Source organism: Mixophyes fleayi, chromosome 1 (genome assembly GCF_038048845.1).
Source record: "Mixophyes fleayi isolate aMixFle1 chromosome 1, aMixFle1.hap1, whole genome shotgun sequence".
Classification (NCBI taxonomy): Eukaryota; Metazoa; Chordata; class Amphibia; order Anura; family Limnodynastidae; genus Mixophyes; species Mixophyes fleayi.
The window spans coordinates 398179331-398196691 of record NC_134402.1 but is presented as its reverse complement, the minus strand read 5'-3'; the positions used below and the strand labels follow the sequence as shown (position 1 = coordinate 398196691).

Sequence of the window (17361 nt, the reverse complement as noted above, 5' to 3'; positions counted from 1 at the left end):
ACATACGTCACGCTCTGGCAAGCGGGCACTGCACTCTTGTGGCAATGGTGTACACAACAATGCAGGGTTTTTTTCTGTACGAGGGTGACGTAGCACTTTTCACGCGCTAGCCACGCCCTAATGATGCATAGCAACTCACGCAATTGTATGAGCACACCCAGCACAACTTTGGCGCAATTTTTTTTGACATGGTCAATATAGGGGGGGCCCCATGAAGTTGTTGTACTTCCTCTTGGCAGCCCTGCATCTTGCACCTGTGTCCTGTAACCCTTTACATGTACATTCAACATCTTTTATAATCAAACCTTTATTTACTTGTTAATGCATATATTTGTAAAATACACTGAATCGACCAAACATTGTAAATCCAAGCAATTTATTTTTGAACTATGTTGCAAAAATTAACAGTTGAAAAATAAAAATTTCAACATATTTATATTCGTACTATAACATTGGACTTTTAATAGGTGAACTGGCTAGTGCATTGTGGACTAACCTTGTGCAAAAAACTGAAACATCTCCATGATGTTTTGCCTTTTAACTCTTAAAATATTCGTCAAGCTTTCCCGTCTCTACTACACTCTGCAAAAGACTACCAACATTCTTTTCTCCCTCGGAACTTTCATCCTATATGACAATGGTATCTACCAGGAAAGGAAAAGAAGAAGTTTAGCATTCAACTTTATATTTGTAATAAACTAAAGTTTTTTCCAACAGCAAGTAAAGTCCTAATCTGCTCACCTTCTACATATACTAATAACCTTATGTTGTAGTCCCTCTTGTTGCATCTCTGCAAAGATGTCCTTTACCTCCATAGGTTTTGTAAATTTAGGTGCCATTTTGATTATTATAATGGTTTCTCCACCCAAATAAATTTCAGTTTCCACATGTAACTTCAAATACCTTTTTTTTTTTTTTCTTCTCATTCGGTGTGTCTTTTTTCTGCTTTAACAAGTGCATGTTCAGCTTTAAAATTTTCGGTACCTACCCAGCACGTGTCATCATGCATTCTTCTTTCTGGAAATAATACATGTTCAATTTACTATTGTCAGTCGTTTATCTACAAATTCACTAACAAGTCCTTCAAACAGTTGCACAACATGTCAAACTCGCTTTTTTTAAATGTTTCTACGGATTCACATCAGTCTCCGTTGTTCTTTCTTTTTAGGTCTGACCAACGCTTCTGCACTTGAAATTTATTTCTTTTCTTTGCTTGTTGTTCTTCAAAAGTACCCATATTCATAAAAAATTGCTTCTGTGTGGTTGTGTACACTGTACATGTGCTAATGTATGAAGAAAATGTGTTACCTTTGTTTTTTTGAGAGGTTTGGGGTGGGTACTATTGAACATGCTCTGCCACTTAATTTCTTGTGGATATCGTTACAAGGACCTCATAAGTCGTTTCAGTGTGTACAAAAATTCTAATCTTTGCTCACGACAATATGGCTGTGAAAAGTTGCTGTCTGGACGGTCTGTCTTTCGTTAATCGTCTAAAACGGGACTAGTGTGTACGCATTAATCGTCCGAGCGATCGGAGCTTCGGTCGAAGGGAAAGTCGTTGTCGATAACACGTCAGCCGGAAAGTTCTTCAGTGTGTACCTAGTCTTAGTCTGGCTGTATTCCTAACAAACAGACTCAGTCTAATAGACCATAGGATTGGAGGTTACAGTAGTCCAGACAACATATGATAAGAGCATGAAAAAGTATGTTAATAGTTTTAGGAAGGGACAGATTTGACATTTCAAGCTGTAAATGGCAGGCTTTTGTAAGCACTTCAATGTGGGGAGTGAATGAGTTAAAAATAACCCCTAAGCAAGCGAGCTTGCGGTACTGCAGTAATTAAAACTTATTATAGTTGAATCCATGTTAAATTTAAAGCTGTGGGAGGATATACATATAAAAGAGGAAACAGCTGCACCCCAGACAGCGATACAGGAGATCTGGAGAGGAGATTTGAGTAACATAAGCATTAAATAACATAAGAGATGATTCTGAAAACCGAAAGGGATTTCTAGGTGGTCAAGATCTATAGATGAAAAAAAGGGTCCAAAAACAGAGCCTAATGGTCTGTAAATTGAGAGGACAAAGCGAGGAAGTAAAGTGGATACACAGAAAGATACTGAAGTCCCCTCAATCACCAATTGGACAGTTTTTAGTAGCAAATAAAACATATAAATGAAATGAAACAAATTCTGCAGATCAGTATAATGGACGTAGTGCTGATATAGTTAAGCTATACTTAAGATGCTTTAGTGAGTGATGTGTCTGTAGAGTGATGATGGGAAGCCAGATTGTAATGGTGGATAGAGGAGAGGAGATATCGTTTGACATTTCAGTGTGTACATGATGCTTAAATGGCTATTTGCACTAGAAGTTTCATTACTTGTGCTGCTGGAAAAATGAAGAGGGAGGGCTCTGCACATATCATACACCAATCTTAATAATAGTTTCCACTGCTATCCTGGGGAAGCGATGGCGGAACTGTCAACCTAGGCGTAGACCTAATGGGTTCTTTACCGTGCAAGTATCTAAAATTGATATAAAAGTGGATTATTCTCTACATATTTATGGTCACTTCTTTTCAAATATGAATAACTTTGCTAATGTCCTTACTCATTGAGGTATTGGCAGAATTTTGCATTCCATCTCTTATATACTGTATCTCCCGGGATGAATTGACGAGTATCATAGGAACTACAGCTGGAGCACCAAAGGTTGCCCATCCCTGTGTTAAAGAAAAAAAAAAAAAGATGTAATGATTCACTGGAATGAGATTGTGTGCAGCCAATAATACACACAGTATGATGATAAATGCAGCATTCCAGATGACACATTGTGCTGGGAAATCATATAACAGGTCAAAGTGTTGAGCAGAAACATCTAGTTTTGTAATAGGAGAATTTGATGAATTATTAAAACAGTCTGAGACTTGTCAATAAGTTACATGTCTGGGAATACTTCATGTTGAAATGAATTAGCTATAAAGTATTTTGTTAGACCAGGATACAATTTCACCCCAATGGATAAGCACTACCTCCTTTGATCTGGAAGAAGATGATCTTAAAAGGAAATATTTGAGTTTATGTAATTAAATTGACATTATTAATTAAGTAGTATGTTGAATGAGTAATGGTAGTTAGAGTAATTATGTTTCATTGCAATAGCTTTTAATAAACATTGGGTGGGAAGAAGGAATGGTCATTGAGACCAGAGAAGAACAGTCAATGAAGAACTAGCACTGCCGGGAGGAAATGCTTATTATAAAACGTGTTCTTTGATGGTTCAGTGAAACAATATCCTCAGTAATTTAGCAGATTATATAAGAGCTGTTTCAAGCTGTTTACTTTGAGCTCTGGAAAGTGCTGCACAGTTCCTGGGATATAACTGCTCACGATCCCCTTCCCAGTACTGATTTTAGCCTTAAGCATAACAGCATTTCCTGTGTCCATTGACTCAAGTAATTCACTTGTATTTAGCATATGCACGCTTCTATATCTCCATTGTACAATCCTACCAGCTGTTGGGCTTCATACCTGTTTGGAATACAAGAGAAGGAAGAGCTCATGGAGGAGACAATGTTCTGGAGGACATTAGGGAATTGGGCCGGGAAGGCATAGAGGAAACAAAAGTTCAAAAGTATACTCTATCATCATCATCATTTATTTATATAGCGCCACTGATTCCGCAGCACTCTACAGAGAACTCATTCACATCAGTCCCTGCCCCATTGGGGCTTACAGTCTAAATTACCCTAATATACAAACACACAGACAGAGAGACTATGGTCAATTTTTGATAGCAGCCATTTAACCTACTAGTATGTTTTTGGAGTGTGGGAGGAAACCAGAGCACCCGGAGATGGTCGGGAATTGAACTCATAACCCCAGTGCTGACAGGCAGAAGTGCTAACCACTTAGCCACCGTGCTGCCCCACTCTAGACAATTATCTTACTATCGTAGACACCATAGTAACTGTTCACAAAACAGATCATCCAGGTAACGCCTTAATTCCAGAGCCTGCACTAACTGTGCATTCCAGTATAGGCTATATATTTGCTATGCTTTATAATTAGTGGGAAGTTCCCTGATTGGGGTGTCCGGGTCTATTTTGGGGTATTTTGAATAATTTCATGGGGATAGATTTAGAGCGCTAACCTTGTTTCTGTGAAAATCTTGGTGAAGAATCTATATGAAATGGAAGTCAATATATATTACCCAATAGCCATTTATTGTGTGTGTTTCTTCCATGTATTCTGTTTCCTCCCACACTCCAAACACATACTTATCGGATAATTGGCGTCTGACAAAATGAACGCGTGTGTGTGTGTGTGTGTGTGTGTGTGTGTGTGTGTGTGTGTGTATACACATTGGGTTGGGACTGATGTCAATAATTGATTATTCTGTGTGATATGCTATATAAGTGATAAACAAATAATAAATAAAAGACCAATCCATCTATACCACCTACTAAGAACCAGATGATCTCTTCCACAGCAATCCTAGTGTTAGAGAATATGTTTACATACAGTAAGGAAACCTACCACCTCACTTAGTCAGTCACTTTACCCAATTATAATATATAGTTTAGAAATGTATTATTCAGTCTCATTAGTCCTATCGGGCGGTGCACCCTCACATTATAGTGCAAATACTGATGCCAAGAAGAAAAAAAGAGAACAATTACCACTTTGAATGAATGAGATGGGAGATGTCTGTAAATAGCAACTAATTCCCAGTGAAGGGCTCCTAAATTGTGTCAATGTGAACCATACTGTAACGCAACTATAGTTAGAATTTCAGGTGGATTAGATATGATTCTTATTAATGTTAGCAATACTATAGATATAGGAGCTGCTCCCTATATATAATTGGAGGAAAGAATACAGCTACCAGTAGCTAAATCAGAGACTACTGACTTAATATACAGGGAATGTTCATAATCAATTAGAGACTACCCCTGATAAATAATAATTAAAGAGGGATCCCCAAGAGTGAGATCCATGTACTTATTATACAGCATACTTGCCAACTCTCCCGGAATGTCCGGGAGACTTCCGCATTTCGGGAGAGTCTCCCGGACTCCCAGGAGAGTATGGCAATATCCCGCATCGAGCAGAATTTGGGCCAAAATACAGTGATTCTACGGGAATTGCGCCATTTGGCCCCGCCCCTGCTGTAAAATGCCGCAATTTCGGAGCCCCGCCCCCCCGCACGCCCCGCACGCCCACCTTGCCCCCGGCAGCCAAATCCAAAATGTTGGCAAGTATGTTATACAGGATCTTTAACCAGTGTCTTTCTACATTGCAGTGTCTCTTCCACAGCAATCCTAATGTTAGAGAATATGTGTACATGCTCAGGCTTCATTCTCTATGACATCATCAAGGTTACATCGTTTGCTGTATGTTAAATATGTATTCTAGTTAAAAGCAGGGCCTGATTAAGGCCTCAGGCTGCTCTAGACTAATATGCTCATAGTGCCCCTCGCCTTGTACACTGGGCTAATATGTGGTAGGTAAAAAGAAACCCCTCTTTCATTTAAAATCCAGTGTCCTTCACCCCTACCCCCAGCAGTATTTATGTTCCTGTGTCAGCTCACTTGGCTTTTTAAAAGGATCACAGCAATATCATCTTGTTTTTATTAAAATCAGAACTGTATACCAGAATGGAGGCATGAACCAGCGTTACTGAGGATGACGATGGAGGGGGAGGTGGCTGTCATGTATGCACTTATCGCCATCCTTGTCTCTTTTCCTCGCTTATCCTCATTGTCATCATTGTCGTCTGCCTTTATTATGGGAATATGTCTAGATAAAAAACCTTGCTGTTTTCTGTCATGTTTTCTTTTTACTTTGGAGAAAAACTATTTTTTTATATTTTACAATTAATTTCAGCTTATACCTCTCCCTGTCACAATTTTTCACCCCCCAAAAGTCTTGCACCCTAGGCTGCAGCCTAGTCAGCCTATTGGATATTCAGGCCCTGGTTGAAAGTAAAAAATAGAGTAAATAAAAAAAGCAAAGCTTAGAACCACGTGCACTTTATAAAGGCCACAAACACACATCAAACTTCCAATAAATTACATATACTTGGTGTACTAGTAAATGAGAGTTTTATTTCCTTATTTGAGTTAATATCATGAAAGTAGCAAAGAGAAAGAGAAGAGAAAAGCCATGCAAAGGTGATTTTTGGACTGTTTTTCCCTTTATAAAGCCCTGAGGAAAAACAATCAACATTTTCTTGCACAGGGAAAGAAAATAAAGCAAAATATTAAACCAAGAAGAAACCAATTCAGTGTAAGTGCAAAAATGCTGTGGCCTCTTGTGGTGCAAATTATGAGAGCTCTGGTGGAAAAAGTATTAAGAAAAGTAATTTGATATTTTATGTACAAATATGTATGTGTGTGTGTATATATATATATATATATATATATATATATATATATATATATATATATATATATATAAATATATAAAGGATTGTAAGGTCCTCTCTATTTACAAGATGCCGACCAATGTGGATATAAGCATAGCATTGTCCAAAATGGCTTGGTATGCTGAAGAATTAAGATTGCCCTTCACTGGAGATAAGGGGCCTAGCCCAAACCCTGAAAGACAGTCCCATACCAGTATCCCTCCTCCACCAAACTTCAGAGCTGGCATAATGCAGTAAGGCAGGTAATGTTCTTCCAGCATCCGCCAAGCCCAGACTCGCCCATCTGACTGCCAAACAGAGAAGCGTGATTCGTCACTCCACAGAACACGTTTCTGCTGCTCCACAGTCCAGTGTCGGTGTGCTTTACACCACTGCATCCGATGTTTGGCATTGGTCTTGGTGATTAAGCTCCCACCGTTTTGGTGCTTACATTAATGCCAGTGAAAGTTTGAAACTATTCAGCTATTGAATCAGCAGAGCGTAGGCGACTTTTACACACCATGCGCCTTAGCAGTCGTTGAACCCCGCTCTGTGATTTTACGTGGTCTTCCGCTTCGTGGCTGAGTTGCTGTTGTTCCTAAATGCTTCTACTTTCTCATAATACCGATTACATTTGATTGTGGAATATCCAGCAAGGATAACCATCTTATTGCAAAGGTGGCATCATATCACAGTACCAGCTTAAGTCACTGAGCTCTTCAGAACGACCCATTTTTTATCACAAAAGTGTGCAGTGTGCTGGAAGCAGGAAAAATTGGCTAGTGTTAGTATCTGAGTGACTTTGACAAGGGTCAAATTGCCATGGCTAGACAACTGGGCCAGAGCATCTCCAAAATAGCAGGTCTTGTGAGGTGAGGTGATGTATCTGTGAGGTTACAGAAGTATTTTGTGGACAATATGACTGTTTTCATATTACTACACATGGATGTATAATTTAGAGTTTGTTCAGAATGACGGGTGGATGTGGGCAGATGGGGGAGGGGGGTATTCCTCAACTTTCCAGGATATTACCAGGATCAACCACACTGTGACACCCGGTCCACAAAAATTAGATTTTATTTTTGCAGGACAAGACATTTAAATGACCTGTTTATGTGAAGAAGACATTAAGGGCAATGCAGGCTTCCAATCAAACTCATCTAAAACTTGCAACACTTTTCCAATAATTTCACTAAGTGGACTATTTATAAGATCTCCCCATGGTATAGATAACTTTATTTTCATGTCACAGCAATGAAACTTACCACTTCTTTGTTTCAGTGTCCGCAGTTGTAAGCATACATGAGCCAGGTCGCCAGCTTGCACATGCACAATACAACCGAAAGCACGGATTGGGATTTCAGTCCCATTATTAGAAAAAAATAATAATAATAAATAAACTATTTTTTTTAAAAACACACTCTTAAACAACATTATTATGTATAACATATATAATGTTATTCTTTTAATAGAACTACACTATTGTATTTATTTTAATAATCAAAAAGACATTTTGTAAAATATTACTGCATTACAAAATGCTTTATTCTAAAAATAAAGGGTATATATGCTTTTGTTCTGTTTATGGGACCCTGATATGGCGTTAACAGAGTGAGTATTGTGGCGATACAATCTGAGGTACAGTGTGCAGCCATGGCGCCAAGTTTAAGGGAAAAACACCCAGCAGGGGCAATTTTGGACGGGGGTACAGTGTGTGACAGTGTAACTGGGTGTGTGTATTATGTGGCTGGCTGTTTATCCATGTAACCTATGGCTCTCCAGCTATTTTGGAACTACAAGTCACAGCTTGCCCGCTGGCAGGATATGCTATGTAATCACAAGTCTGATATTTTGAGGCTTCTTACTATACTAAAAAAGAAACCGCAGAAGAACTACTTAAAAAAATGATTTATTGATTACCTCTGGTTTTGTAGTAAAGTCATTTTGATAACACTTGTCTAAACTATCGTTATCAAGATGGGCAGGGAGTATGATTCATTTTCTTTCTGTTAAAAGCAATGTATCAATTGTTTATCTCCACTTTTCAGTCAGAAAAAAAAAATCCTTTTCAAGAAAATTTTTCCAAAACATATCGCCAGCGCAGCTCAGCGATACACAGCTGCCCCAGTGGTACTGGTCAGAAACGGTAAGGGTTAACTTAACGTTTTACCAGTCTAGTGTTTGAGTTGTAGATAAAAGTAGAGGGTGGTTCGCGCTCCCTTGTTCGTAAATGTAGAGAGAGTGGCTGCCTGGGGGGCCAAAGGATAAAGGGAAAGTCCCAACCCTTTAAATAATAGGCTAAACACAAAAAGGAGGGTGGTCCTCTTGGCGCACACCTCATTTGTGCACTAAGGGGACCACCCTCCTTTTTGTGTTTAGCCTAGTGTTTGAGTTGACTTGCCAGATTTGGGCTTTCATTTCATTAAAGTGGAAATAAATGAAAAATAAATACATTTTATTAAAAAAAAAAAAAAAAAATTAGAAACCTTTATTCATAAAACAAAATAATGATTAAATGATTTTAATCTGCTAACAGAATAGGATACAACTGTATAAGTGCCGCCATAACACTATTGCAAATCGCTTGGCGAAGCAGTCACTGGCAAAACCCATCAGATCTTCCGGCGATATCTGGGTCATACGGCAAAATTTATTAAAATCAGAAAATAGTGCTTACCCGCCATCCTCAGATTCGTCCACAGCGCTTCTGATAGGCAGCCAGCTGGACTCCAGTGATTTCAGAGGAAGAGGAAGGTAAGGGAAGAAGAGAGGCTAGGTTGAAGAGGTGGGAGAAGGTGTAGGGTAAAAGGATAATTGGGTTGTGAGCGACACAGGGGAAAAGTGGGTGATGGGCACACATGGTAGAAGAAGGTGAGGATAGATACGGTAAGAGGGGTGAAAGGAGACAGGCACAAAGGTGGGACAGACACACACAAGGGGCAGATAGGTAATCATATAGAGAGGGAAACACAAAGGCAGAGATGGGGGCGATAGAGATAGCGTCATTTCTGAAGTGTCTCTTAGGGGAGAATAATGGTGTCCTTTTTGCCAATGCCGGCGCCTATTGCCTGCTACTGGTTCCCCAGTGCAGGTGCTCCGATCAGGCCCAGCGCTCCCATTAGGCAAGGTTAGGCAGTTGCCTAGGCTCTGGAGGGTGCCACAGAATTAAAATTACTTTAAAACTGTGCGGCGACCGCTGGCCATACCTTCCACGGCCGCCGCACAGCTTCAGATAAATCCACGGGGAGGGCGAAGGGGCTTTGGATCACCACCGCCGCCCTCCCCTCCAGCAGCTGATGGGGCGCTCCGTCTCCTCCCCTCCACTCACTGACTGTCGGGCGTGACATCATCATCACGGCCCGACAGTGTCAGTGAGTGGAGGGGAGGAGCAGCTTTATGGAGGCACGTTAAGGTAAGGAAAGACGGGGGGATTTTGAAAGTGTGCCGGGGGGGGTTTAAAGGTGTGCCTAGGGAAGGTGGGCGCGGATTTTGAAAGTGTGCCTAGGGCGCCAAGGACCCTAGCACCGGCCCTGGCTCCGACCTGCTCAGCCTATGCTCTGCCGCTGGATACAACCACCCTCACAATGCTCGATACACAAGCTTCCCTATGCAAAGACATGCGGGAAGCCTTCGCCAGCGGCGTTATCACCAGCAGTAATTGATTTAATGTGTTGGGTGATACAATAACGAGCCCTACTGACAGTAATAGGGCAATTTGCCCTTCCATAAACAGACCCCTAAGGGTCTTGCTTCACCTAGATGAAAATACACCACAAATAAGGCATACTTTTCCTCATTTAAATAAATGACCTACTCAGACTGTAGACCGGCGGTTCCCAGGGGTGCCGCGGCGCTGTCACTGGGGTGCCGCGAGCCAGACATAAAAAAAAGAAAAGACAGAAACTTACCAATCAGCGCGGCGCCAGGACCCAGCAGCAGAGGAGCAGAGGAGACTCCTGGGTCCCGGCGCCGCGCTGATTGGTAAGTTTCTGTCTTCTCTTTTTTTCATGTCTGGCGTGGGGCAGAGTGAAAAGGATGGCGGCACCGGAGGGGGACAGTGTGGCAGCGGAGGGGGACAGGGTGACAGCGGAGGGGGACAGGTGGCAGCAGAGGGGGACAGGTGGCAGCGGAGGGGGACAGTGTGGCAGCGGAGGGGGACAAGTGGCAGCAGAGGGGGACAGGTGGCAGCGGAGGGGGACAGGTGGCAGCGGAGGGGGACAGTGTGACAGCGGAGAAGGACAGCGGGCAGCGGAGGGGGACAGTGTGACAGCGGAGGGGGACAGCGGGCAGCAGAGGGGGGCAGCGTGACAGAGGGCTGCAGAGGGGGCAGCGTTCCTGGGGGTAGAGAAGGGGGACAGCGTGGCAAAGGGCAGAGGAGGTGACAGAGGGCAGAGGAGGGGACAGCGTGACAGAGGGCAGAGGAGGGGGACAGCGTGACAGAGGGCAAAGGGGGCAGCGTGAGAGAGGGCAGAGGAGGGGGGACAGCGTGACAGAGGGCAGAGGAGGGGACAGCGTGGCAGAGGGGGCAGAGTGCCTGGATGCAGAGGGGGCAGAGTGCCTGGATACAGAGGGGGCAGAGTGCCTGGATGCAGAGGGGGCAGAGTGTCTGGATGCAGAGGGGGCAGTGTCTCTGGATGCAGAGGGGCATTTTTGCATACAACTAAATAAGTTTTCTTTTTTGTCGTGACCTAAATACTTATTACAATTTTTTGACCCAACTACTTCTAAAACAGGACTGCTCAGTAATTATTTTGGAGGGGTGCCTTGAAAAAATTTGGAGACACTAAGGGTGCCGTGAACTGCAAAAGTTTGGGAACCACTGCTGTAGACTAAGATGAGGAAAACATTTGTCACTTGTAATAAAGACAGTTATGATGGTCCTAATTTTAGGCATAAGAAAGAAACAGAAATGATGAGAAACGGCAGTTTAGTGGTATAAAAAAATAGAGACATTTAAATTAATGAGGGATGTGCCAAATATTAAGTAGTTTATAGTTATAACATACTTTTATGAAGGTAGGGTTATGTGCAAGTTAGAGGGCATGGCATAGCAAACTATGGTGAAATGCCGCTATTGCATCATTGCAGTGTGACAAAATGACACGATTCATCACAAATTGCTTCATTGAGGCCTCCCATCATTTCCACTTCACTAGGAAGTGGGTGGGGTCCAGGAGAATCACCCAAAATTTGGGAGTCTCCAGGACATTCCGGGAGAGTAGACAAATATATTAGAGGTGAAATTTTGAGCTAAAATAATGCTATTTCAAAACCATATTGATAGAGATATCGGCAACATCCAGACTAAGCAGCTATTACTAACAAATAACCTGTTTTATAGAGCACTGCAAAATTCAACACTTAATTTTTACATTGTTATTATTTAAAATTCCCAAAAATATAATCATGAATTATAGATTCCTTCTTAATGTAGCAAAGTAGTGAAAGTGCTTGAAGAGAGTGACTCTTTCCTATTGCTGCTTGCACTCTCTGGCCTGTAGGTGGGTGTGTTTCACAGGGAGAAGTCGTGGAATGAATCTGTCAGCCAGTCATACAGCTAATTAGCTCAGCCTACAACAAAGATAAGCAAGCCAGGGAGGAGGACCCCCGAGGGTCTTTAGATTCTGGCCTATGCCTGATTGGCAGATGTTAAAAGAGATTTCTCCGTAATCCACTGCATCAATGAACTACACACATTCAGCAGAGAGATGGGATAATCCAGGCATGAGGATAGTTTGTGCATGCAGCTGCAAGGGGACACAACTAACATGGACAGGACCTTAGACTCTCTGCAACTTCTAGTCACCCAGGTGCTGCCTCAGAGTGACCCCAGCGTGGTATTTAGAGACTGTGAGTATGGAAATATAGATCTCATCCAACACGACCTCTGCCACTGAGTAGAAGATAGAATGTTATTAGTGTTTATATGGTTGAAGCATGTTACTTTCCAACCTTCTAACTGCCCTCATGCACCCACATGTACACTTTAAGGAACTGTATACACAAACAGTGCTGTGTATGTTACTAACTCCACTGTGTGTTTTGTTGTGCTTGTTTTGAGTGATTGTGTTGCATCATTTAATCGTTTTGGATAATGTATATACTTTAGTGGCTGTTAGTTAACCCTGCAACCATTTCATAACACAATATAGTGGGTTTAGACAACCTGTAACTCACCAGCTGCTGTGTAACTACAAGTGCCAGCATACCCTGACAGTAGTCCTCAGGGAACCAAGCACACAATCCATTGATCTCTCTATATAAGCAATGGTTTATTTATTTGTCTTCTTCATATCCTATAGCAATACAGTAACTTAGTAGTACTGTGGTTTGTGGTATTTTGTTATGCTTGCTTTGTTTGTTTCATTCTGTCACATTAAGTAATCATTGTGGACTCTAAATATTTTGATAGCTGTATATTTAAAAACGTTATAATTTGGCTGAGTGTTAGGTTGATAGGCAGCTTGTGGCTCTCCAGGCAGCAGGGCATGCTGGCACTTGTTGTTCCACAGCAGCCTGACAGACACAGCTTGTCTATCCCTGGGTTGTAGTTATCTTTCATTTCACCAGATTACAATGAGTATTTTGATTCATGTGCGGTAAGCATATAATGTACTAGGGGATTATTGCAATCACTAAGGGGACCATTTATAGGTGATACATTATCTGCCACTCGAACTCACATGGAGATATACATAACCTTATACTTCTCTTAAATGTGTTATGCTCGTGCCTGTTATGCCTGTAACTTTATATAAATATAATATAATATATGAACATATATAATATATGTCTATGGCAGAACACTTTGTTTCCAAATATATGTGCATTAAACTGCGGCAAATAGAAAGTTAAGACATGAATAATATTGTGTTTAGTAAGTAATCAGTCTCTTATTGTACCTATTAAATACTAATATCCTTATGCCCCCAAGCTCAGAGTGGGAGATGTTTCTCCGCTACAGCGAAAGGTCCATTAGAGTTAATGAAACCAATGTATTTCTCAGGAGACTCCCCCAGTATGTGTGTGCAACAGCAAATAGGAATTACAGGAAGAAATCTTGGAGGATTAGTTCATACTAGATGTGTATTTGTTTAATATGTTGAAAGTAAAAAGCGTTTGATAGCAACGGCAATCATCCGGGAACTTGTACATTTAAGTGAGCGCTCTGTGCAGGAATTGTGCAACAGGGGAGACTGAGCCCAGTAATAATATATTCTCTGCCAGCAGTGGGGAGATATGGCGGTAGTTACTAACAGCATTTTAATGTGCAAGTGGATGCATGTGCCATTTTAAAACACCTGGCGTACATAGCATATAATATTACCAAAATCATTCATTTTACACCAACATTGGTTATTGGGTATTTATTGCAGTGAGTAAAGTCTCTCAGTTTTCTCAGCAATATTGTAGGCTTCTGTTTGATATACTGGAGATGAAATAATGTTATAATGGATCTTTGGTCCTCTAGGGTCCTGGCCAAGCATGATTTTCAACATTCGGTTCATGCTCTGATTTGTTCCCAAATGCAGCTTCTCTTGGCTCTCTATAAGCTGCATCTCTAATATCTTCATTTGTATGAAGATAGGGGCAGGCATAGGACACAATATATTCATCTTTTGCAAGTTATTGTTTGACGGAGGAGAACTGTGCAGCACTTAGATACACCTGTTATGTTTCTAATAACTTGGACACATCAGGAATTGAGGTAGAAGTATGACTTTGTGTTGATTTATTATGCATAGAACAGGAAGTCCAGTCTGAGTTTCTAGTTCCACTGTTAAATACAATTAGAAAGACATAAAAAAAAACAAAAAAAAAAAACTAAAAAGTTCTATAGGTAGAAATATAGTGGTTGATATAATATATGTTATACATTCCCCCCAGAAAATAACAAAATAATAAAAGCCCAGTTTCATATCAGCGGTCTCTTTCTGTTAGCTCCATTCTGTGATATAGTAATGAAAACTTTGTGGGCTACACAACAACTCTTGGGTGGGTAGGGGGTGCAGTTAAGTGATTACACCAGGTTGGATAACAGCATCACACACCTTAACAATATTATGGCCCCCCGGGCAAAGCACTGCACCGGGGCCCATATATATATATATATATATATATATATATATATAGAGAGAGAGATATAGATGTATATAGATATATAGAGATAGAGATAGATATAGATGTATAGAGATATAGAGATAGATAGATTTACTTGCTCAGTGACCCTTGAAGGTTTTTTTGCAGGTTTTTTCTTTTGCAGGATTATTTATTCTAATTAAGAGCCGTGCCAATGGGGCCCCCTTGCCCGTGGGGCCCCCGGGCACTTGCCCATCGTGCCCAATGGAATAGATGGCCCTGTCACACACCAATCTGTATGCAGATATGATGGCATCACACAGCAGCCTACGTGGCCCCCACAAGAGTATTAGACACCAGCATGTGTGCTCACACAAAAATTCTACATAAGACTGTGTGTCCCCACATTAAGCACCACACCAGCCCTTGTGGGCCATCAAAAGCATTAAACCAGTCTGTGTGACACTAATACAGCAATTCCCCATCCTAAGCCCCCTCTTAATACATCTCCACCCCGATGAACCTGTGGCACTTACAAGTTTGTCATTATACCCCTGGCCAACACCACTGCTTTTACTATTGCTGCAGCTCTTATATTACACATCCGTTAGTATAACACCAGAACACCCCGTGAGAATGGCTCTGCCCGTGGTAATACAATTTCACTATTGCTGAATTCTGTGTCTGTAATAGCTACAAGCTGGAACCATTACAATACATTTAGTGTTTACAGACATAGCGCTGAGATGAGTCTGTAATTCAGAGACTGCCTCCATCGCAGGAGAGGAGGCAGATAGCTGGGAGACTATCTCACCTTGCTAGGTTAATGTTTTTATTCACCATCTGTAGAATATGGATATGGGAAACTCCTGTGCCTGCTCATGCAGTATACAGTAAGTAGGAATTATATATAACAATAAGAAGATTTTAATACATTTTAACTTCTCTTTAAATTCCAACAATTGCCAACTTGTTATAAGACACAATGGCTTATGTAAAGCAGGAACTTTTTTCAGAGAAATAATTTTGTTGGGGATTTAACCCTCAGAACTGGTGCAGTCCCTGTGAAATAGGGACCTCTGGTAACAATAACTGATATTGTATATGCAATATGTACCTCTTAAAATTCACCCAGAGAAATAATACCTGCAGGGTTGTACAGATTAGTAGAGCTCAATGGGGTGGACGGTATTCACAGAAATGGTGCATAGTTTGGAGAAATGGTGCATTAGTTCTGTACAATAGTCCTGTACTTTCTATTTCATGCACTCTATCTTTTACTTTGGTTTGAGAGGTTGAACCAATGATTTTCAATCTAGAAATTTAATTAATGTCACTTTATTTTTGACGTTCGGCAGAAGCACACATCTTCCATGTAGGATCATAGAGGAGCTGCAATACAATAGAAATCAAGATTGGATACCCTACAAAATAGTAGTGTCAGTAAGATGTCTTATATTTACTACTAACCTCTGTGAAAGAACTTTCCATGTTTTGTTGTTTAAATTAATTGACCCACTAATCAATGAACAATGTGTTTTGCTCATCTTTATCCTCCACCTTTAACATACCTGCCCAATTCTGCAACTTCTCACAGTTTATCTATCCACTAGGAGGAGCTAAAGGTTTTCCCACAGTCCAGTGGTTACATGAGTAGATAACTTAGCCTATAGCTACGTTTCCAAGTTAAACCACTATTCCTGCTGACCATTGTATGTGCAAAACATATGTACTGTTATCACTATCGTAAGCAAATAGTATATATATGTACTGCTGCACTAAGCAGAGAAGTACAGGACTATTGTTATATACTACATTAAGAAAGTATTGTTTGCAAGAGCCAAAGGATAAAGGTAATTACCCATGATAAACAGATATAAGATAGTGGGAGTGAATATTTAAAGGCCGTGTCTGTGTGTGTACGTGTTAAACTCCCCATATTTATTTTTTTATTTATCAGTGAAGCTGTGTGAAGTCAGGAAAGGAAGGACCTCACATGCTCTAGTGAATGCAGAACTTGGATTTTATTTGTCAATAATGTCTTAATAAATAAAGAGGCTTCAGAGCTCACCTGAAGCTGGCATTGGCTATCTCTGGAAGGATGGCCTGACTTTTTCTGTGATATTTTCCTGAACTGTGGCTACGAATTGGTCACTTATAAAAGTCAGTGAACAGAAGCCCTGCCCATGGTGCTGATATTCCTAAGTATTTCTCTGCTTTCCATACAAAAAGCTTTACCAAGAGTAAACACTTAGGGCCTGATTCATTAAGGAACTTAAATTAAGAAGTTTCTTATTTCAGTCTCCTGGACAAAACCATGTTACAATGCAAGGGGTGAAAATCGGTTTTCTGTTTTGCACATAAGTTAAATAGTGACTGTTTTTTCATGTAGCACACAAATATCAACTTTAAATTTCAGTGTACAAATAAGCTATCAAGTATTTGTGTGCTACATGAAAAAACAGTTAGTATTTAACTTATGTGCAAAACAGAAAACTAATTTTCACCCCTTGCAATGTAACATGGTTTTGTTCAGGAGACTAAAATAAGAAACGTCTTAATTTAAGTTCCTTAATGAATCAGGCCCTTAGTCTTTTCTGTTATTATTAATCTCTATGTAGATTGTAAGCTTGCGAGCAGGGACTTCTCACCTCTGTCTGTCTGTATTATGTTTTAGTACTGCGTTTGTTCCCTATTGTAAAGCTCTAAGGAATTTGCTGGCGCTATATAAATGACTGTTGATGATATAGAGCAATTCATAGGGCCTGATTCATTAAGGAAAGAGGAAAAAAATGTGTAAGTTTGCACCTTGGCGAAACCATGATGCGTTGGAGGGGGAGCTAAATTTAAAATGTGGGAACAGATTTATAG

General features: G+C 40.7%; 1 protein-coding gene and 1 long non-coding RNA gene across 2 annotated transcripts in view; one reads left to right on the top strand and one right to left on the bottom strand.

The window, feature by feature from the left end:
* The window catches only part of LOC142098504 (uncharacterized), a 1185945-nt gene that overhangs the window by 711882 nt on the left and 456702 nt on the right, over nt 1–17361 (bottom strand). The gene's annotated exons all lie outside the window — the stretch shown is intronic.
* Nucleotides 11944–17361, top strand: part of LIX1 (limb and CNS expressed 1) — a 149520-nt gene continuing 144102 nt past the window's right edge. The window contains exon 1 of the mRNA XM_075181322.1: nt 11944–12261. Within this exon, the coding sequence (XP_075037423.1) occupies nt 12153–12261 (109 nt within the window). The 5' untranslated portion in view covers nt 11944–12152. The remainder of the gene's footprint in view (nt 12262–17361) is intronic.